Below are 21,323 nucleotides of genomic sequence, written 5' to 3'. Positions count from 1 at the left end.
ACAGATCCCAGATCACAGATAGAGTACCTAGGAATCAGGCAGGAATGAACAACGGATCTTGGAGTCTGCACTGTTCATGTGCTATGGCGATTCGGAACTCTGGATCCATATGCTGGAACTACTTGGACACACAAAGTCCATATGATTTGATAACATCAAAATGCAGGATAAGGTCCATAGGCAGGAAATACCATATGGTACACCTATGTAGGTCCATTCTACATGCTGAAACAAGAATGAAGAATGGTCCAGATTGGTCCAAAACATATGATTCGAATACGGAAAAGCTCCATAGACAAGATTCTGCACATGTAGCGGCCCCTAGCGATAAGATTCCACATGGATTCGTAGCTACAGTGCATTATTTTTAGAGATGAAACAAGTAGAGATAGGATTACAAAGCTAGAGTAGAAGTAGTATAAAAGCAGCCCATGTATCCGTAGATAAAAAAAAAGTACTACCCGTGCGTAGGAAAGTCCTGAGTGGGTTGCCCATGAGTAACTGCTCTTGACACCAATAGAGAGATTTGCCCTGTCTTTGTGCAGTGAAACGATAAGATTTGATTTGAACTATACGAGACCGTCGAGGTCAAACTAGAGAACTATCCGTCCGTAGGCCACCGAGGTCTTGATTACTGTTTCGTGATCCATCGAGGGTCTTAGCGTTCGTGTCTGCCGAGGACTTAGTTTTCGTGTCCGTCGAGGGCAATAGTCTCCAATCATTCGAATTGATCTTACCATAGACGAAATTCACAGTCCCACTTAGTCCACTGGACAATAAACAGAGCCCCTACAAACCTTAGAATCCCCGTAGCTGTGGTGTTTTTACACTTGCAGTTGCACATTGATTTTATAAGACCTTCATACGATACTGAGACTGTGATCTTGTGCGTAACCTTTGCCAAGCAGTCCACCCTTGCAATCTTTCCTGGTGTGTAGAGTTATTGATAGACTTTACACGGAGGTTTAATAGTTTTTGGGTTGATTTGGTGTTGGTGCTACTCCCGTAGCTCTGATATTAGGTTGACTCTTGAGTGGTATTCCTCGCCCATTAACGGTCATGATCATAATAATCACTATCCAAATAACGATCAAAGGGACGCTTTTGACAAATTTTGGAACCTTCCCAATGATGACTCTGATGATACCCCTGAACGAACTCCTGAACATGATCCTCCTAAGGATGAACGACCTCAGGAACAGGACAATCAGAATCATCCTCCACAACCTCCACCACAAACTCATAAGAGATCTCAGAAAGTAAGGGATCCTTTGCCACCTAGAGAAGTTGAACCTAGAATTTGCATACCTAGAGAACAAGAAGGAAATGTCTATACAGGCAATCCTCTTGTGAATCAACGACAGGGAATGCGAAGTTGGCAAAAGACAGTTAATCCACTGGGAATACCTGAAAAGATACCAGTACAACCAAAAGAAACTGTCATTCCTGAAGGGAGCTCTGAGAAAGAGCTACTGACTAGACTTATTCAGGAAGGGGGAGAACAATTCATTAAAACATTTCTTTCATCCACTATCAAACCAGATTTTGATACAGTCAAAGACTGGTCTTATTCTGAAATCCTCAAACTATGCCCACCAGAGGAACAGATAGAATGGCAGAAAGCTTGTGGAGAAGAATTGAAATCACTAAATGACAGACAAGTGTTTTCAATAGTAAACCGTCCTACACATAAGAAACCAATAAAATGTAGATGGGTATTCGACAAGAAGTCGGATGGACACTAAAAGCACGATTAGTAGCAAAAGGATTTTCACAAATCCAAGGTGTAGATTACGATGAATTATTTTCACCAGTTGTACGATTTGAAACCATATGACTACTTCTGGCATTAGCAGCACTAGAAGATTGGGAAATCTCAGCGCTCAATGTTAAAACCGCCTTTCTATATGGCGAGTTAAAGGAAGAAATATTCATGGAACAACCAGAAGGATTCGTCAAGGATAGAGTTTGGAAGTTATGCAAAGCATTTTACGGCCTGAAGCAAGCCAGTCAAACTTGGTGGCATACGTGTACACAATCAATGATGAAAATGGGCTACACACGATGCACTTCAGATGCTGGCATATACATCTTCCAAGAGAACAGCAAAACAGTAATTGCCATTATATATGTCGACGATGCCCTATTCATGGGATCCAACAAGGACCTTCTCAATAGAAAGAAGAAGGAATTTATGAAAGTCTGGAAATGCAGAGATTTAGAAGAACCAAAGGAATTTCTTCGAATGAGAATCAAAAGAGATCGCAAAAATCGAAAGATCTATCTTGATCAACATGACTATCTTGAAAAAGTAATCCGAAGATTTGACATGACAAATGCAAAATCAGCAAACACACCACTACCTGGTGGTTACACACCAATAACCAACACAAATACTCCAGATCCAAAACTTCGATCACAATTCCAATCAGTGATAGGATCACTACTATACCTCATGCTTGGAACACAACCTGACATTGCACACACTGTTATTAAATTATCACAGCATGGTGCAAATCCATCCAAAGATCATCTTGACCAATCAAAGTATATACTTAAATACCTCTGAGGAACCTCGAAGTATACACTCACATACGATAGAAAGTCAAACATGGGATTCATGGCCTACTCTGACTCAGATTGGGCAACAGATCCTAGTAATCGAAAATCACACACTGGATATTTAATCAAGTTTGCCAACGCACCAGTTTGTTGGGTTTCACACCAACAAAAGACTATTGCATTATCATCCACAGAGGCCAAATATATGGCACTATCCGACTGTGCTAGGCAAATTAGATGGATTGAAAACCTCTTTGGAGAAATAGGATTCCCATTAGAGTCAATTCCATTAATCGGCAATAATCAAGGATCACTATTCCTCAGCAGTAACGAAGTACAAGAAAAGCGAACCAAACACATGGACATATGCTTTCATCATATTCATGAATGCATTACCGAAAAGAAGATCACACTCTTCTATTCTCCCACAACCAAAAATCCTGCAGATCTTCTCATGAAGAACCTAGACAAAATCAAGTTCGAAAAATGCCATAGAGAACTTGGACTAACCTTCCACTAGTTCTATAGTTCTATATACATATGAACTTAGTGAGGGGGAGTGTTGAACTTATCGTTTAACATGTGACCGTGTCAGTCATAAGACTTAGACACAAGACTCCTTAGACATTAGTACTTACTCATGTACATACGTTTGTCACTGTACTTACACTATCATTCATAAGCATAGAACTTAGATGACTGAGCATTCTCTCACATCTACTTATATCTACCAATAGCTTATAGACCTCGATGAGTAACAAGAACCTTGTTACTCAGACACATTCATTAGATACTATCTTTAGTTCTAGTCTTACTAACGATGGGAATAGTCTTACTCATTCCTTACCCACTTACATGAATATGCTTAAGTACAACATAGCTATTATTATACCTACAAAGTAGTATAAAAGCTAGGTAGTAGCAGCATGTAATGATAGGTCATTCTATACAAATATCCTAACACTTAACTCTTACAAGTCAACTCTCTCAAGTCCCTTAAGCAAAGTGAGTCATGCACTGCTGTGCACCATACTAACAGCATTCTGCCGCTTTCAACATATTAAGCCAATGTTTTTAAGCCATGTAAAATTTTATAAGCCATGTAAAGGATTATAAGCCATGTTTTTAAGCCATCTAAAGGATTACAAGCTATAAATAACTGTATAGGATTATAATCCACATTCCCCTTAATTACAGGCCTTGCTTATAAGTGCTTTACATGGTCTCCTCGTGGATGAGGGGGTGGATGATGATGAGTTGGCCAATATCTGAAAGGGGCTTTGCAAAGCCCAGTTATGGGCTATATAGAATCATATTTTCTCTTTTGTCATTACTATACTAGACTGTTAAATGACCTTCAAAGTGGATTACTTGAACAAACGAAAAACCTGAACTATTCGTGAACTATTTGCAACTAATCCATGCTAATTGTTACTAAAATCACTACTAATATTGGTAGCAATTCTCTGCTAATGATCGCTAATTAGTGATAATTAGTGTGAATTATTTTGATAACCTAGCGAATTCACACTAATTATCACTAATTAAATTAGTGATAATTAGTTTCCAGTTAGTGATAATTCACACTAATTAGCACTAATTAGCAAAGAAGGGTTTTCGAGATGACTACAGATACGTGCGGATGTCCACCTTGATGATCGTCTATCTCAGCTCATCTCGTGTTTAGATCAAATCAATCACCAACGTGCTCGATGATGGTCGGATTCTGCAGAAGTTGTCAATGCTCTGTAACGTCCACTACTGTCTAAAAATAGCTTCATTCAGCTTTCGATTGTATCTGGCCGGATTTTCAATCTGAGGACTGGTTCATTCCAGCACGATATCATTGCGACATCATAACCAACGCATTCTGCGACGAAGACGAATCTCCACTGCGCTTCTTTTATCGACCGCCTCCGCTTCCACGCGATTGCAATCTACTGCTTGATTCCAACGAGATCATCCACGCTCTTCCAGACTTCTTACAGCTGGTTTTATTATTTGGAGGCTATCATCCCATAGAAGTCCCCCACCATAGTGTGTCTTAACATTTGGCACTGTTGTACCTGAAGTGCCCACACCCGACGTTTCTTTGTATATTACTATCAGCCAGTCGATCAACCAGTACACCTAGTGCCAATAACCATCCTCAGCTTTTTCTTGAACCATCCGCAGCGCAAATCGCCTGAAGAGTGCTGGTTGTTTTGCGAGCAGTCGAGGCCACCGATAATGACGATGACCGCGTCTACCTTCGACTGTGCCCCAGCTGATGTTGTAACAGCTGCCAAAGGCGTATTGGGAACAGAAACACTTGGCAGGCAAAGCCCCTGAAGATGAAGATCTCCGATCCATTCACAACTCTAAACATAATGCCGACCCGATATCTAAACCCAAAATAGTACACTACACGCGAGACCGACGCCTTTAACCCAGGACGAAAATATTTTTACACTCGTCTATTCTCCGAACGTCCGGAAAGTACCTCCAGTTCATGAGCATCAATGCCCCCTACTGCAGGTACTACCCCCGACACCGGAGGTTTGTCGATTCCAGGTCCAACACTACCCACCTCCTCGTCACGGTTCTTACCATCACGCGTCTGCTTCTCCAACAAATTCCTAGCTTTCTCTCTTTCGGCATCCTCAGCCCTGACGAGCTCCTTATGTTTGATCATCAACACGCTCACAACCGTAGCCATTACGCCTAGACTGCCGTTGAGAATGAAGATATCTCGGAAACCGGCGTTGTATCCGTGAATGAGGATGTATTGCGCGTCCTGCTGAGAAACGGACGCAGCAACTGTGCTATTTGTGGGGTGACTGAACGGGAAGAGGACCGATGGGTCGTTGATGATATCGGTGATAGTCGATTCAGGTAGGGAGAGAGCCTTCATAGATGAACGAAGGGTGTTGTTTCTGTTGGAGAAAAAAAGGCAACGGAACACATTAGCCCGTTAATCGACTGATGAAGAAACTGCCTTGTCCTGGGACGGAGTCGGCACAAGCTACTCACATCAAAGACGAAGCAACCGCCAAAGACAAAGCACCTCCGACGTTTCTCATAAAGTTCCTAAACGCCGTGACAACGGACATATCCTTCCTCGCAACACTTGCTTGAACAGCCACAGTCGTAGTTTGTAGTGTCTTTTAAGGCGGATGAACGAACAGGCGTTATTACTTCATGACAAATTGAATGAGTAAAAAATTCTTACCATTCCGCCGCCAGATCCGGCCAACAACATCAAGACAACCTGGACCGCTTTTGGTGTGGTAGCTTTGAAAGTGGAAATACAGCCTGACGAGATCGCGAGGAGTGCGAACCCAAGGTTCACGATGGTCTGGACGTAAAACTATAAGCATGCAAACAGCGGAAACAATCCGTAGGACTCACTCGATAACGGCCAGTACGGCTGACTAACAGACCCTGTAACGTGGATAAGATGATGCTCCAGACAATCAGATATAGACCTCACAGCTATCCAACTCGCAGCCATCTGGCTTATGAGAACTGGGATAAGGAAGAGGCCTGGGCAAAAATGAGCGCAGAGTAACTAAAACGGGCCGGAACACACATACCTGCATGGATCGGAGAATAACCCGAAACGACTTGGAAATATTGAGGTAGATAATATAATGTCGAGAAGAAGCAAAACCCGCTATTTAAAGGAACAAATATATTTCAACGTGAACGTGGAACGGGGGAGTTATAAATTATAGCCTCGTGTACTTACTTGACAAATATCGTGATGTTCACGCCGCACACGGTACTATGCTTGAAGATGTACACTAACGCAATCAACCCGTCAGTCTCAGAGAAAGTTGACACTCGGAAGTATACTCGCTAGGCACAATCGGCAGCTTTGCACCTTTCCATTCCCAGAGACAAAATAGAACGACGCCGAAAACCCCTGCGCACAATGGGGCTAGAACGACTGCGGAGCTCCACGGGAACGTTACTCCGCCCTTTACATAGAGTCAATGCGTAGTGACGAAAGATGGGAAACACATGGACTTACCCAAATGAGAGGAAGTAAAATCATTGTGCTGCTTGCAAGCGTCAAAAGAGCACCGACATAGTCGATGGCAAGGAGTTTACTGACGGTCGATGTCAGAGGGGGGGGTCCGTAAACGAGAAGATATTGCATACCGACGGAAGTCTCCTTCTACAGGCTTCAAGGGGAGTACGAATACCACAATGCACGTCGCAACGAGCGAGAGAGGAATGGTGATCCAGAAGCACCACTAAAATGAAAATGATCGGCATTTTGATATTGAACATGCAAACATATAACCCTACCGTCCAGCTGGCCTTCTGAACTAAAGCTCCGCCGAGTATAGGACCGACCGTGTATCCGGCGGCAACAACAAATCCAATGATACCTTGATATTTCCCTCTGCGAAATAAAGGGTTCATGGTCAACGGTGTTTAAGGCAAATAAAAAACCAACAAAAACGCACCTCTCCCTAAGAGTAATAATATCCGAGATTATGATCTGCATCATACTAATAATCCCTCCCCCTCCAGCACCCGCAATGCCTCGAAAGACGATCAACTGTATCACCGATTTCGAGAACCCAGCGATCAGGTTACCCAGCATAAACACCGCCATAGCCGTACATATGGCACTCTTCCTGCCAAAAATGTCACTCATTCTCCCATACAATGGCTGAAAGGCGGTTGAGGTGAGTAGGTAGGCAGAGGGAACCCATGAAATGACCGATCCAGCGTGGAAAACCGAGGAGATGGAAGGGAGTGCTGTAGCCACAATGACAGAATCAAGGGCTGATACTACGACGCATACAGAGAGTCCAAGGAAAACGAAAACGACCTGCTTGAACGGAAGAAGGTTGGTTTGGTCTGTTAATTCGACGGCTTCCTTGGAATTGCTTGAGCCCCGGCTTGGTAATTCAGTACTGGCTGCTCGTGTTGGAGTTTCGGATTGGATAAGTCGATTCGGAGGTACGTGAGGTGTGTCATTCAAGCTCGTAGTGGATGTAGTCGCCATGCTCGCGTGGGGGTGTACCGATGGTGCACAAGACCGTAATCCCTAGGAACAGCAAGCGAAACGGAAGAATCAAGACAAACTTCAACGTGTGGGACGATATTTTTCAGCCCATTTCTCCGGCTATACTTGGTATTTATATCAATCCGCCTGTACGAATTTAGAACCATCACCGATGATGGAGTCATGTTTTTCACTTACCTATAGTCCCTGTTTGCCGGACTCCCTGTATTTGCAATTCCAAAACTGAATCGAATGGACCACGCGCATTTTACGAATGGTTGAGGGTTGTACCGATAGGTAGGGAAGAGTTAAGAAGGCGACCGAAGGCATGGTCTGGAAAAATGCCTGGCGAGCAAGCCGGCTCTGGCAAAATCGGGCCGACTGCATCCACACTCGTGGGAACGGTAACTAATCGTCCCATGACGTTGAGCTTGCGAAGAGAGTCCACAACGTCGCGCACCAAGTTTCTATTAGTACGCAACAATGTTACAACATTCTGACAGGTAAGTACGACTTCATGTATATTGTCTAAACTCTTGAGCATCTTAATCAGATTTTATTTTTAGAACCGGATCACGGGAACATTACCGTACTCACAACCTCGTTTTTCTCTTCCCGTCACTTACGACTAGTCGTCCTACAATCCCATTCTCAGCTCAAGCTCTCTGCCTTCGACTGTGAGGGCAATGTCCGTATATGGATATCCTCGAATTCTTCTGACAGGAACCGTGGTGAGTCACTCTGCCTCGGACTCACCATTCTGGTATTGTAACGACTTATGCCAGCGATATGAATCAAGGAGACCATCTTGAAGTTGGATTGACTAGAACTGCTTAGCGTGATATGAATGGACGTAAGATATACAAGAAGATCGCACGAACGCTCGGAGATTTCTCCCGATTCCGGAGGCGGCTGTTCATGGCTATGATTCTGCTTAATGTGTCCTTTCTTTCGCATTGAATGCATTGAATTACGTGGGTTTCGCTCTCTTGATTTTCCCATCTGAACTGACATCCAGACTCAGGGTAATGTTTACTGTTAAGTTTTAGGCTCGATCCAATGGTCCTTGAGGCGGATTTTTTGAGTGAGTAGAAGCTCTTCGACGAAGTGGTTGCCACGCCACTGCTCGGAGTCTCACTGATGCCAATGAATCTTCCTTGCATTGCCCTACGCTCCGTTCAGGCGATTCCTTGAAGGCTTGAGGAGTCGTAACTCTACCACGTTAATTCAAACCGGTCGGTGTTTCAGAATCAACGGATTTATCGGCCATTTACTCATCTTCAGAGCCACAAATCAGGCGACCGATGGTCAATAACTGTATCTGCGCCGTCGCTTAAATTGGAAGAGCAGTGTTTTAGCTTTTAACTTCATTCCATAATAGTTCGGGTGAGCCAGAATGCTTCTGAGTCTTGAAATAGACTGACTCATGAAAATGCATTGTATTTAGCTACTCATTCTGATGTATTGGGACCATAATCTAGTAATGCACGGTTCTATTTATACCAGGCGTACACAACCACCATTACTTAAATTTTCACTACGGACCCCCCGATTCCTCGTTCTCTTTGCTTTTTTTACACTTCCTACTCCCCATGCTAACAGGTTCCAAGACATTCCTTTCCAAAATCAAGAGCCGTCTCTTAGCCGCCATCAAGTGGAAACAAGACCGGAACCACAACTGGCCCCAACCGATTCGCTCTGGAGCTGAAGAGTATCTCCCTTACGATGTTTGGGACTCGCAAAATCCTGCAGAGAGATATGCATCCGCCGGAGACTTATGTGCCCACCTTGGCGATCAACTTCCAATACCTCTCGTGAAGCTCATCGCTCGAGATGTACTTCAAGGATTAAAGTACCTGCATGGAATTCGAGAGACAGTGCATGGAGGTGCGCATGACCGCCGGTTCTCGACATCGAACCAAAATGCTAACCATATGCCGTTCTTTTAGATATCAACCCAGATTTCATTCTCCTTGCTCCCCGAGACATGAAAGCCATTATTACCCAGTTCACCGGCGACGCCATCTCTCGTTACTCGTCTGACATCTCGACGCTGTCATTCCAGCCCCAGTACTTTAATTACGAAGCACTAGTATCGCCGGGGTATGGGTCGTCGGTCATCTTTCGATTGTGCTATCCCACTGTTGGTAAGGCACCTGCTTTTGGGCGATATTTCTTGCATTAACCGCGTCAAACGTCTTCAGACCGGCCACGCAATACTCCGTTCAGTGACAACTATGGAATGCGACCCCCCGAGGCCATATTGGGAGCACCTCGGAGTACTAGTGCAGACTTATGGACCTTGGGCTGTGTGGTGAGTATATCATAGTTGATTTAACTTCAACTTTACGATCGAACCTAACTCACTGTACTCACATTTGCATCGTGCAGTTGTATGAGCTTCTAACAGGGGAAAGTCTTTTCGATCCCTTTTTCCAGACGGTGGAGCTTGGACTCGCACCAGAAGAATCTCATTTGATCCAAATCATCGAACTGGTCGGCGATTTGCCCCTAGATCTTTTGAGGGCGGGAAAATACACTAGGAAGTGGTTCGACGAAGATGGTACGACATTGTTTCTTACTTCCCGGTATCCACGCTTAGTTACGCATATTAGGTTCCCTTCGGCTGGATACCACCTATTATCCCGTTTCTTTGGAAGAAGTACTCAAGATGCGGATCGAGGAGTCTGATGTCCCGGAGGCAGCAGATTTTCTAGGTTCATTACTGAAGCTCCGACCAGAGGATCGGACAAAAGCCGTGGAGCTACTAAATCATCCGTGGTTAAAGGCCTGATGACGGACTATACATACTACTATTTCTTGTTACTGAGGACTTATGAGGCTCAGGCAGCCTTCGGTACATTTAGTCTTTCCCTTTCTGCTAGTACCAGTTCATGTTGACTTCTATCACTTCAAGTCGCTCTATCGGCCATGCATCATACTCGAACCGATTTTTCGTCTGTAGAGATCAATTTACTACATTCAGTACGCATGGCAATACAGCCCAGCTCTTCTCTCCAACTTTGTTCGGTGGCGGGACGTTACAGTTATCGACTCTGTATCATATTTCTCTTGAGTCTTCGCGGCCAGTTGAACGTTCACATTCAACCCTCGGGTGGCCGGAGGCCCAGAACTACATCAGGAAACAGGGAAATGGCCCGTACACCCGGGCCGACGCTCAGTAGACACCGTACATAACATACCATACGTCACAATCCGTAACATCGGCACGTCACTATTGGGCTCTCCATGCCCCTCCATGCCGTCAATACCCGTCCGGTTGCCGCCAGTATCGTCCGTATTGCGTCACTGGCGTCACGGTATAGTTCGTAGAAGCCGTAGCGCTGAGTACCCGCTCAGTACACCCGGTATAACTCTGTATCAGTAGATTCAGTACTATAATCCCCACAACTTTTCTTCCCTGAAAGCTACCAGTAGTCAGTGCCATGGTGTTCATTAGGATTGGGTTGAACACTTTTCATTTACTCCATACTACTGTGGCCTCCAGACATCCAGAAACTTGGATGTCTAACCTGAATGGGGGACTTCAGCATTTTTGCACTGGTGGAGGCGTGTGAAAGCAGCACGTGCTCTGCTGCAGGTATGTGGGTACAGCCCTACGCACGGGTGTAACGCAATCAAAATCGTTAGCACCTGGCTTATCTTTGGCCATACTTTTCCAAGCAGTAGTTACTTCAGTAGTGCCGTCTTTTGACATAGTGTTATAAATAATGTATTAATTTGTTACAAATACAAATGGAATAGTCAATGCTATAGTGTAAATTAAAATTAAAATAATTCCTTACTGTGGGCAGTGCAATGGTACAGTAGGTGGCGAGTTAGAGAAAAAAGCAAAAAGAAAATTTTATAATAAATATTTCGCAAATATGTTTCCATAACTGTCAATCTACAGGGTGTATGGGATATACAGAGTGGGTGTGTATGTCATGTTGGCAGGTATACGCAGCGATACAGAGCAATACGGGGTAATAGATTTCTCTCATGGGACTCTACAAATGCTACATCTATGGGGGGACGTAAACTGGGCTACCCGAGCTACATGCAATACATAAGGATACGGAGGTATACGTTCCTGTCTCAGTTTTTCCTGATGTAGACCGCTAAGCTGCGACTTCATTGTAAGCAATAGGGGTGCCCACGTTCCTCCTCGTCCATACCTCCAGGCTCCTTCCCAGCCCGCCAATGAAGAGCCAATCACAGCCTGACCTAATCCCACAACAACTCTTCGTAGGAGGGTTGGTGCCATGTCACCGGACCGCCCATCCCGCCCAACCCAGCTCAACTCGCTTAGAGCCTGTTCGGTTGATCGACGCAGGCTGGGGTCCAGGTCTAGGTCCAGGTTTTAGATGAACCTTTGGGTCCGACAATCTCAACCCTCGGCCCAAGTGTCACGGTAGATAACGTTGTTACTTTTCTTATATTGTCATTGTCACAATGCCTCCAACATCGTGCGAGACTCATTTGGCACAAAAGAAAAAACTTGCTCTCGTTATAGTTACCCTATCAGCAGCAGCAGCCAGCTACCAACCTATTCAATACTTGAAACCAATTCCACGGCCAATGAACACATCATTGTTGACAGGAGAGATGTGGGTGCAAGAAATTCTTGCTGGTCATCCCAGACGTTTCAGGAATCAATTGGGGGTTACTCGAAGGGTATTTTGGCAGTTGTTGAGGGAGTTGGTGCTCATATGTGGCTTCCGTGATGGAAAGCATTTTACAGCACAAGAACAACTTGCCGTATTCTTGTATTTCATGCGAAATGGGGCACCGAACCATATGTTGGTAGAAAGATTCCAGCATTCCGGTTCTACAGTTTCTGAGTGAGTAATTACCTCCTTCTGTAATGATATAAGCTTATTGTTTACTGGTAGTTATGTCAACAAAGTACTCAATATGATTACCTTGTATCCATTCTTCTTTCGCTATGTCTCCTTACCTTCAACATCCGAAACACCACGCCAAATTGCAGAAGATCCAAAATTCAGCCCATTTTTTGACAAGTGTTTGGGTGCCATTGATGGTGTTCATATTCCTGCACTCGTTGACAAAGTTGATATTCCACGGTATCGAAACAGGAAGGGTTGGATCAGTCAGAATGTTCTTGTTGCGTGTGATTTTGACATGAGATATGTCTATATTTGTAGTGGGTGGGAAGGGAGTGCAGGAGATGGGATGGTTTTTTCCAGTGCTCGACAGGCAGACTTCTTCATTCCAGATGGGCATTTTTACTTGGGAGATGCCGGGTTTTCTCTGTTGGATTGTCTGCTGGTACCCTATCGAGGTGTCTGGTATCACTTGAAGGAACAGGCTCAGGCAGTTAATCAGAGGTACGCAGCCAGAAAATTCACCATAAAGATTTTGACTATAGTTCAGTCAGACCAAAAAATAAAGAAGAACTTTTCAATTTACGACACGCCCAACTTTGGAATGCAGTCTAACGACTGTTCAGCATTGACAAACACCATTGGAAAGCCTTGGTCACTGCATGCCCATATCCCATAGAGCAACAAGCCAAGATTCCTGTTGCTGGTGCTGTTTTACATAACTTCACCGAATTTCATCACTCTACAGATGCCGAGGCCTGGGATTCAAATGGCAACTACCTGCCAGGTCAGCATTCAAATTCTCCCGATGATAATGATGAGGATGTTCCTGGTCTACTTGGTGGAACTGCCACTACAAACCATGACCACACTCATGCTGAGAGGTGGAGGGATGGAATTGCACAGGCGATGTGGGATTCGTACATTCATGTGCTGGCAGAGAGGGGGGAAATACCTGCTATTTGATTATATACTATACAACAGAGTCTATTACATCGAGAATCACTTGACAACCGAGAACAAGAATGTGAACAAGCCGAGAACACAAGAATGAGAACAAGCTGAGAAAATGAGAGTAACAAGTGACAAGCGACGAGAGTGACAGCATCTAGGTAGTACGGGTGAGGAGCTGGTTCACATAACTGATGTGACATTGCTTGCTGGGAAGTGCTAGGTAGGTGACAGTGTAGCAGCTATTGTCCTCAAACCTGAATAGTACCTCGTTCATGGTAGTGTCGTTAAGTTCGCCATCCTCTTCTAGCTGACGGACGGCCCATTCATGACATTGTGGCGAGTCATTTGCAAACGACTGTGACATGACGCTGACAGCATTAGCCATGTGAGTGAAACCCTGTTCAACAGCAGCCTGACTTGCAGCAGTTGAGTACCTGGTACGAGTGTGCTTGATGGGGGTTTTGGTGTCTGTGGCAGCTGGTTTCCTTTTGTGAGAGGGTATAGCGTTTTCCTAGAATAGTCAGGTAATGATGGTTCATAACGTGTAACTACACTCACCTTTTCACTTTCCTCTAGCCTCATTATCCCTATTCTCATCTTCACCTCCACTACCAGGCCCATGGTCTATGCCACTTGTATTTCCATCGAAAAAATCTTGTGCCCAGCCGAGTGGGTCTGCAGGAAGTGGGTCTGAAGGATGAAATGCATGACCACCATCAGCCATGTGACCATCACAAAGGAGAGCCATCTTGTCGTAAAGAGGGAATGCCACATTCTTCCACAGGGCAAGATTGGCCTTCACTTTGGCCTAGAATGGGAGAATGAGATAGTAAATAGAGAATAAATTGTAGGATACCTTGGTTTTCTTCAGTGCATCCCACTGACTGTCACCAGCTGTAACCATCTTCTTCTCGTCATCCCATCCAAACCCACTCATATTTTGCAGCCTCTTGTTGTCAGCATACGCATCCTTCAGCTGTAAAGAAAATGATAGTTAGATCTGAAAATTTCATGTAGCAAGGAACGTACATTCTTGAAGTGGTTTTGACATTTACTGGGTGTCTTCTCGCCCTCTCCTTCCTCATCTGCGACTCTCTCTGATACAAAGATCCACACTGTGGATTTCCAACCTCCATCTGACTGTTTGCCTTTGCTTTTTTTCTCAATGAGTGCATCACACAGTGCCTTGTCTTCTTGTGCATTCCATTTGATAGTGGGACCTTTCTTGGACATGGGAGGATAGAGTAATGAGGAAGGAACGTGGTTACAGTGAGAGAACAAAGTGTGACAATGGCTATATGACGTATACTATAACCCGAACACGGGCTGGAGTCAGGGTTCAGGGTTTTTCCACATGCTCCAGCCCTGGGTTGGCCGCGGGTTCACATTTTGGCAGGTGGACCCCAGCCTGCGTCGATCAACCGAACAGGCCCTTAGGTGCAGTTTGCACCAAGGGATCAAAAGTATCAGAATTATGGATTAATGGAGATATGTGATGTCAGGACAGGAATGTACAGTAGATAGTTGCACAGACCATTCATTCCCAATGTTAGATCAACTTTCGCCCAGTCTTGTCATCGTTATTGTCAAAGATCTGTTCAAGAAGTACAAAGTCAGCGCTTCAGCCCTGGCGAATTTCTTCTCTCCCTCATCTCAGTAAGTGAAACATTCGCCATTCATGGAAACAGCATTTCTGACAATCTGATCGACATTCTCAATGCACTCCGATCGAACATGATAATGGGCGACAAGGTCAAAGAATGGTCTATTGGACATGCTGTTGATGTGTACAAAACCGAGGTTTTAAAGCTTACAAGCCTGGTTCAACTATCCTTCCCCATGAAGTGCTGATATCTCCTAGCGAGCTCCAAGCAAGACGAGTTGGTTCGTCAACGGATGGGCAGTCCAGTGACATGGCGCCAGCCCTCCTACGAAGAGTTGTTGTGGGATTAGGTCGGGCTGTGATTGGCTCTTCGTTGGCAGGCTGGGGAGCCTGCCATACTACCCCAATTCATGTTGCACTTTGGACGTCTGCGGTAACTTCCGAATATCACATGATCTGCCGAAAGAACACGCAATGAATTTTACATGCCGGATGCATTTCTCGTCCACGACAACCACTCTCCGTCGGCTTGAAACGTTTCGTCATAAATCGGAAGCTAGAGTTGTCAACAGATATGTGCCGGTCATACGCGTCCTGTGCGCAGCATCCGTCTCCTCAGGATAAAAAGTCCTGGGGACTGCTGTCACTGCATCAATCATCGAAGCGCACATAAGTCTTAACCCACAAACTTCATCTCATCCTAGACTTGCATAATGTCGCCTCGTTTCTTCTGGTTTCTTCTTGGTGCGGGTGCTGCCACTTGGTGGTCACGTCATCATCAAGGACATTGCGATGGCTTCAATCATCGTCGTCGCCTCGAGTCATCACCGGCACCCACCGCTCAACCTTCTATTGGAGCCAATGCTGGTGCCGATCAGTGGGAGGTGGATCGCGCACGTTTTAGGGAGGTTAGTAGACAAGTTGGAGATACGGTATGTATTGCAATACGGTCTTGTCAAGTGACGATGTTTAATATGATTTTGCAGGTTACTGATATGTCGGAAGCTTCGCTCGAAATGCTGTTGACGACCGTGCAGGCTATGAAGGAGGTATATACAGAGGTTTTTATCTCTTTTACCTCGACGCTGACTCTTCCAAACGTGGTCTTTGGTAGAAACTCGCACAACACAGGATGGAACGTGAACGTAGTGAAGCCGAACGGAGACGGTTTTACGAAACACAACCCAAGTCTGGTGGCAACTCTCCCGTAGATGCGCCAAGGCATCTTATTTGAATGACTGGAATAGTTTCTCTTCACATTTACCCGACGACGGTTTCGGTTTTGGATTCTAAGCAATGGACTCGACACTACACTACTCAATCTCCCTAATAGTCCCCCGAAATTGTAACTTTTGGTTCTTACTATTGCTGTCCTACGGTTTGACACTAGGAAGTTGGATCTTACTAGTAGTCCACCATGCACACACTATCTTGCCCACTCCGAACTCTCGCTAGTATATTCGGGGGGCATCTCGCCCACCTCGCTTCTTCCAGCTTCTAACCTCGAGCTCAGCAGCCTGAGAAGCTGTTCGGTCGACAACTCCGTTCTTTCTGTCCTAGCCTGGTTTGAGGGTTGTGACGATTGATGCTGGGTTATCATCTGTCGTTTCGCCAGATCCGGACGAGAAATTTTTCTCATTCGTGACTCCGGATTCTTATTGTCTCTTGTACCAATCGGGTATGGTGTCACTGAGTGAAGGTGTTTTTTGAGGTGACGACGCCGTCGTAATAATATCCAAATCCCAATCCCTGCGCCTATCAGGAAAGTGGTTCCTCCAACTACAGTTCCAGCGATCGCTCCAGTCGTAAGGTGTGATTTACCAGAGGTGGAGGATGATTTGATGGAAGGAGTAGTAGTAGTACTAGTAGTACTAGTAGAAGTGGGAAGGTCGTTGTCGGTGGTGTTTGTTTCATTCCGCAGTGAAATCGCGCTAATAAGCACAGGAAGAGCAGCAGTTTGTTTCGAAGAATCAACCACGAATCCTGGGCCGGGAGCAACCGTCCAAGAGTCACCGTATATATCACTCCCGGGTACTCTTGCGAAATCAAGCAAAGCGTTATACTAAGACTCGAAAGGCAAAGAAATCAGACGGGAGTGGATATGGAAAGGAAAACCGCGGGGCTCACTTGTACTCCCAAGTACTCTCGGATTTGACTGCGCAAGTCTGGATCTGTTACATTCCTGTGGTATACGGCTGAAAAGGCTCTGATTGTGTACCAGTCGCCAACCTTATCATCTAGATTAATCATAGTCCGCAATCAAGCTCAAGTCCCAGATGTCGGGGTTGAATATTTGAATCATCAAACTCACCCCCACGCGAATTGATTCCATTGTCATCGTGCCATGCCTTACTATACATGGACCCTGTAACTGTGTCGCGAAGTCTACAGTAAAAGGTGTGAATGGTTAGGGAGTTATACGCTGTAAATACTCACAGTTCCACTATAGACGCGTTCTGTGAAATCGTGGCCATTATCGCCATACCTTCAATCATCAACGCAGAATTGTATGGAAATAGACTAGTCCCGAGCTTGCAACTGTCTGAATCTATGGTATCTTGAACTACCTGAAGTTGATCGTTATACAATTGAGAATGAAAAAAGTTGAGAGTTTCAGAGGCTGCCTCGAAGTAAGTTTGGTTTCCAGTGGCTTCGGCGAGCAGCGCGGAAAGTCTGTTATGGAACCACTGTTGAGTGAGAGGTGATGAGGAAGATTCAGACTTGAAATCTCATCGTTACGTTAGGAATAAGCTGTAAACGGTCAGATAGGTTGATCAGAAAGGTCAGAGGAAGACAATCCAGTCAGAAAAGTAACTTGCCCTGTCGGTAGCCCGCTCAGGGTACTACTTTTATCATCTCTGATCTGCAATACGGACATGTCAATGGTCACCGAGTGACAAGACTTTAATATGGACTTACATAAAATGTACCGCCGGAAAGGGATGCTGGAGAAAGCAGACGTTGAATGGATTCCGGAGGTTTGGAGACAAAATGAGTGACTCACCTCCCGAGCAATCCTTAAGAACTTGAACGGATTTTCTTGGCGACTTCCCAGCTGCAACATCGTTGTTTGACAGCGTGTAAAGTCGCATCGAGCCCCAAGATCTTTCCGCAAAGCCTAGAAAGGCGCTTTCATGGTAGGCTGAATAGGCACGGACGGCCGCCCATCCGTACATCCTGCATATATTCCTATGGTTATTCTAAATCCTTGAATACATGCACCGGATCCTCACACTCCGAATTGAAGCTGTCGAAGACAAATCGTTCGAAAAAAAAATCTGTAAGTAGGACTTGAAGCCAGCGAACGAAGACGACTGACACTGATGTAGAAAGATATAAGTAAAGGTGTCCATCGCGGGGATCAAGTTCCAAGGGTTGACTTACAACTCAGCCAAAAATCCAGGGTTTAACGCCTCGGCCTTGAGAAAATACGTCATGAGCAGGTCCTTAAATCGAGTCCCGTTCGTGGCGAGGTCGAAATCCGCCATTTGACCGTAAAAAACACCAGAATATACGTAGTTGCCGTCTACTACAGAACATTGCGTGATGAGGGAAATTGCGATCGACAATCGAGAGACTATACCGTTGAACTGCCCGGATGTTTGATTGAAGATATTCATGGTTTCTTGGATGGCGTTAGCTGCGAGTGATATTCGCTGTTCAGGCGAAACAGTGATTTGTGGTTTCTGTGATTTAGTGAAAGGTTTGTTCAGCACACCTTGAAAAAAAGGGATTTTTAAATCCGCACATACTCTCCACTGAGAAGGCGACGAAGAGAAAGCTTGACCAGAAGCCGTAAATGAGGTTCCGAGAAGAAAAGAAAGTGTGAGACGACGCAGTCGCATTATGGATGATGGCACTGAAGATAGGGAAAGAATCATTGGATTATTTGGCTGGTCTTGGTCTATAAGCGGGGGATCTAAACCTGTTCCATTGCCTTCAGTATCAAAGAAAATTAGGGCTGTTCAATTCTAAAATTCAACAGCCCTATTTGATTTGATTTTGTGATCAACACCCAACTTGATTCACCCCACTATTTTCCACTGATATCCAAAGGCGACTGGCCCGAGTTCGCTGGTACAACCTTGAACATCTTCAGATGTGTTGACAGTTTGCACTTCAATTCTCGTACTGGACAGTGGAAATCGAGAAAGTTGGAGCCTTTTGTATGAATCCGATGGGAACTGTTAATCGTCTCCTAGGTTTGTTGGCAACGAAACGAACTACACCGCCAATTGTTGAACAGATAGCTGACATATCTGCTACTTTATATAATCACCATCTATCTCCACATATGTTCACGATATGTAGAGTCACATGACAATGCCATAAATACTCAGCACAAATGTTTCCAGTGGTCCTCCTGCCCTACTCCTACATACATTGACCTTTGGTAGGTAAAATATGCCATTTGGACCCATTTCCATCACGGGAGGAACAAGGGACGCCAGAATTTCCTTTGCTGGACTGTGTTATGGCATTATTACGGCATGGTCAACATATGTTCACGATATATTGAGTTTATGGGATATATATAAAGTAGCACATATCTGTACGACATGGGCCGGTTTTGGTGGTGTAGGACTTGATAGAAGTCTGGGAAGCATGATGTGATCAGCTTGACGGTAGTATAGACTTGGTGTCGTAATCAAATCGGCTTAGAGAAGGGCTGTTTAAATTCCTTAATTGAATTAAATTATTTGCCTTATCGAAAACTATTTAAACTCCCCCATGTTGCTTTTTCTAAGTATACCCTCGCTAAATCTCACTGGCATATAAACCTATTCAAGCGACCTAAGGAGATTTAATTGCTGGCGGCATTATTGAGGAAGAAAGTACAGAATTGGACCCAGAGGATGATGGATATTATTCTTAGCGAATGACTGCAAGGCGCTTAGCTCGGACAAGTCGGGTCTGGTACGTGCGTGGGATAATTTAATTTTAGTGTAGGGAATTGAACAGCCCTATTAGGGATAGATAGATAGATAGATAGATAGATTACGCAGCATGGTCCCACAAGGGAACCGCCGGAACTACTAGTACTACCCTAAAGCGAGCTCACCCCTCTCAGGAGGCGGTAGACTGTAGGGCGACCAGCAGCCACTTATTACAGCACATCGAAATTTAGAAGGACAAGTAGACTAGTGTAGTATAGCAGTAATACTTTCATCGTTGCCAAATTCTTCATCACCGAAATCTGATCCGGATGCGCTGACGTTGAATTCGCTGTCGCCGTCGCTGTTCAGATCTTCCTCCGCACTATCAAAGCACCGAAAGCCTTCTAGCACCTTTCGCTGCCACAAAACCATCGCTTGGTGAACAAATCTCGCAGTTGCAACCACCAAGTCCCATGAATAAATGCAATTCTTCAAGACTTGGAAAGCCTCATTATCTTGTACCGGTACGTTGTAGCGTTGGCGTGAAGGCAAAGACGCCATAAACTGTTCACGTATCGCTAATAATTCGAGGTCTGCAGGGCAGGCCAACATAACATGCTCAGGAGTTTCGTAGTGAGCATCACAAGCGCGACAACAATATGAACTCCAATCATCGGATGGCTTTGGCGTACGCGCCGGAGACGCCTTAAAGATGCACGGTACGCAGGCACCCAACAACAGTCGCATGAGAGAGATGCGATGTTTATAGTTAGGAATTCTCGTCAAGTAATGGCGAAGATAGAGGATGTGGAAAGTAGGCACGTCTTCGACCTTTTTCGGATCCACAGGTTCCAGGCGGTTCCGAATGAGGGACAGTCGAGAGAAAGTGTCAACATCCTGCTGTAAGCTTTTACAGATGTTCGAGCTCAATGTTTTGATTAGTTGTTTGATGACCCCCTCGGTCAAATCATCTATGGAAGGCAACCGAAGAGGTGGACCCGCGGGGCCCGGCGATCTGGAGAGGACAAAGTCAAGATCAGACATCCATGAAGTATTCCCTTTCATACGAAGACGATCGCTAGAACGTCACAACGCCAACGTAGTCATATGATCCCCTCCATTAGACGGTGGAGTACGCGTAACGAGGTAGAGTAGGTATCGCAGTGCAAGAACAAGGCGGCGTTGCAGAATAGGGTACACCGCCGTCTCTGTGAACAGTACAGAGACGATGGAGTGGTTTCCGAGTCCAAGGAGGTAACTGGAATAGTATAACAGAACTGAGATTTGAAAAAGTAGATTGAACGTCTTGAACGTCCTGCTTTCTTTTTTGTAACCAGAATAAGTGACAAGCACCAGCCTTTTTATCGACTATCGGCGGATTTAATGGCGGCATAATAGGGCAAGCGACGGTCAATTTTAGAAGTAAGCAGCCCTAGTTGGCTGCGAACCTGAAGAAACGTGCAAAACCACGTAGA

General features: G+C 45.0%; 7 protein-coding genes across 7 annotated transcripts; 2 read left to right on the top strand and 5 right to left on the bottom strand.

Moving 5' to 3' along the window:
- Nucleotides 1–4,892: 4,892 nt before the first annotated feature.
- On the bottom strand, nt 4,893–7,714 carry E1B28_010578 (uncharacterized protein). Its single transcript, XM_043155548.1, has 12 exons — nt 7,020–7,714; nt 6,859–6,955; nt 6,709–6,803; nt 6,578–6,656; nt 6,404–6,524; nt 6,293–6,347; nt 6,138–6,217; nt 6,035–6,087; nt 5,953–5,985; nt 5,774–5,899; nt 5,575–5,705; nt 4,893–5,477 (listed from the first exon to the last, which is right to left on the bottom strand). The coding sequence occupies exons 1-12, from the start codon at nt 7,565–7,567 to the stop codon at nt 5,009–5,011; spliced, it is 1,887 nt and encodes a 628-aa protein (XP_043008019.1). The 5' UTR covers nt 7,568–7,714; the 3' UTR covers nt 4,893–5,008.
- A 1,445-nt stretch (nt 7,715–9,159) lies between these two features.
- E1B28_010577 (uncharacterized protein) lies at nt 9,160–10,361 on the top strand (the record flags this gene model as incomplete). The annotated part of the gene is made up of 5 exons (XM_043155547.1): nt 9,160–9,454; nt 9,517–9,714; nt 9,772–9,881; nt 9,959–10,130; nt 10,183–10,361. 5 exons carry the CDS (start codon nt 9,160–9,162, stop codon nt 10,359–10,361), a joined length of 954 nt encoding a protein of 317 aa, XP_043008018.1.
- A 3,569-nt stretch (nt 10,362–13,930) lies between these two features.
- On the bottom strand, nt 13,931–14,601 carry E1B28_010576 (uncharacterized protein; the record flags this gene model as incomplete). Its single annotated transcript, XM_043155546.1, has 3 exons — nt 13,931–14,176; nt 14,225–14,344; nt 14,398–14,601. The coding sequence occupies 3 exons, from the start codon at nt 14,599–14,601 to the stop codon at nt 13,931–13,933; spliced, it is 570 nt and encodes a 189-aa protein (XP_043008017.1).
- An 873-nt stretch (nt 14,602–15,474) lies between these two features.
- E1B28_010575 (uncharacterized protein) lies at nt 15,475–16,311 on the top strand. Its single transcript, XM_043155545.1, has 3 exons — nt 15,475–15,903; nt 15,958–16,020; nt 16,086–16,311. Exons 1-3 carry the CDS (start codon nt 15,685–15,687, stop codon nt 16,203–16,205), a joined length of 402 nt encoding a protein of 133 aa, XP_043008016.1. The 5' UTR covers nt 15,475–15,684; the 3' UTR covers nt 16,206–16,311.
- An 86-nt stretch (nt 16,312–16,397) lies between these two features.
- Nucleotides 16,398–17,445, bottom strand: E1B28_010574 (uncharacterized protein; the record flags this gene model as incomplete). The annotated part of the gene is made up of 4 exons (XM_043155544.1): nt 16,398–17,033; nt 17,099–17,208; nt 17,283–17,356; nt 17,408–17,445. The coding sequence occupies 4 exons, from the start codon at nt 17,443–17,445 to the stop codon at nt 16,398–16,400; spliced, it is 858 nt and encodes a 285-aa protein (XP_043008015.1).
- Nucleotides 17,446–17,706: 261 nt separating this feature from the next.
- Nucleotides 17,707–18,852, bottom strand: E1B28_010573 (uncharacterized protein; the record flags this gene model as incomplete). Its single annotated transcript, XM_043155543.1, has 8 exons — nt 17,707–17,722; nt 17,791–17,834; nt 17,891–17,916; nt 17,976–18,148; nt 18,205–18,291; nt 18,356–18,500; nt 18,555–18,657; nt 18,724–18,852. The coding sequence occupies 8 exons, from the start codon at nt 18,850–18,852 to the stop codon at nt 17,707–17,709; spliced, it is 723 nt and encodes a 240-aa protein (XP_043008014.1).
- A 1,206-nt stretch (nt 18,853–20,058) lies between these two features.
- E1B28_010572 (uncharacterized protein) lies at nt 20,059–21,176 on the bottom strand. The gene has a single exon (XM_043160781.1). The coding sequence runs from the start codon at nt 20,911–20,913 to the stop codon at nt 20,113–20,115; it is 801 nt and encodes a 266-aa protein (XP_043008013.1). The 5' UTR covers nt 20,914–21,176; the 3' UTR covers nt 20,059–20,112.
- Between the last annotated feature and the right edge of the window lie 147 nt (nt 21,177–21,323).

Source organism: Marasmius oreades, chromosome 6 (assembly GCF_018924745.1).
Source record: "Marasmius oreades isolate 03SP1 chromosome 6, whole genome shotgun sequence".
NCBI lineage: Eukaryota > Fungi > Basidiomycota > Agaricomycetes > Agaricales > Marasmiaceae > Marasmius > Marasmius oreades.
This window is presented reverse-complemented; position numbering and strand designations above follow the sequence as displayed.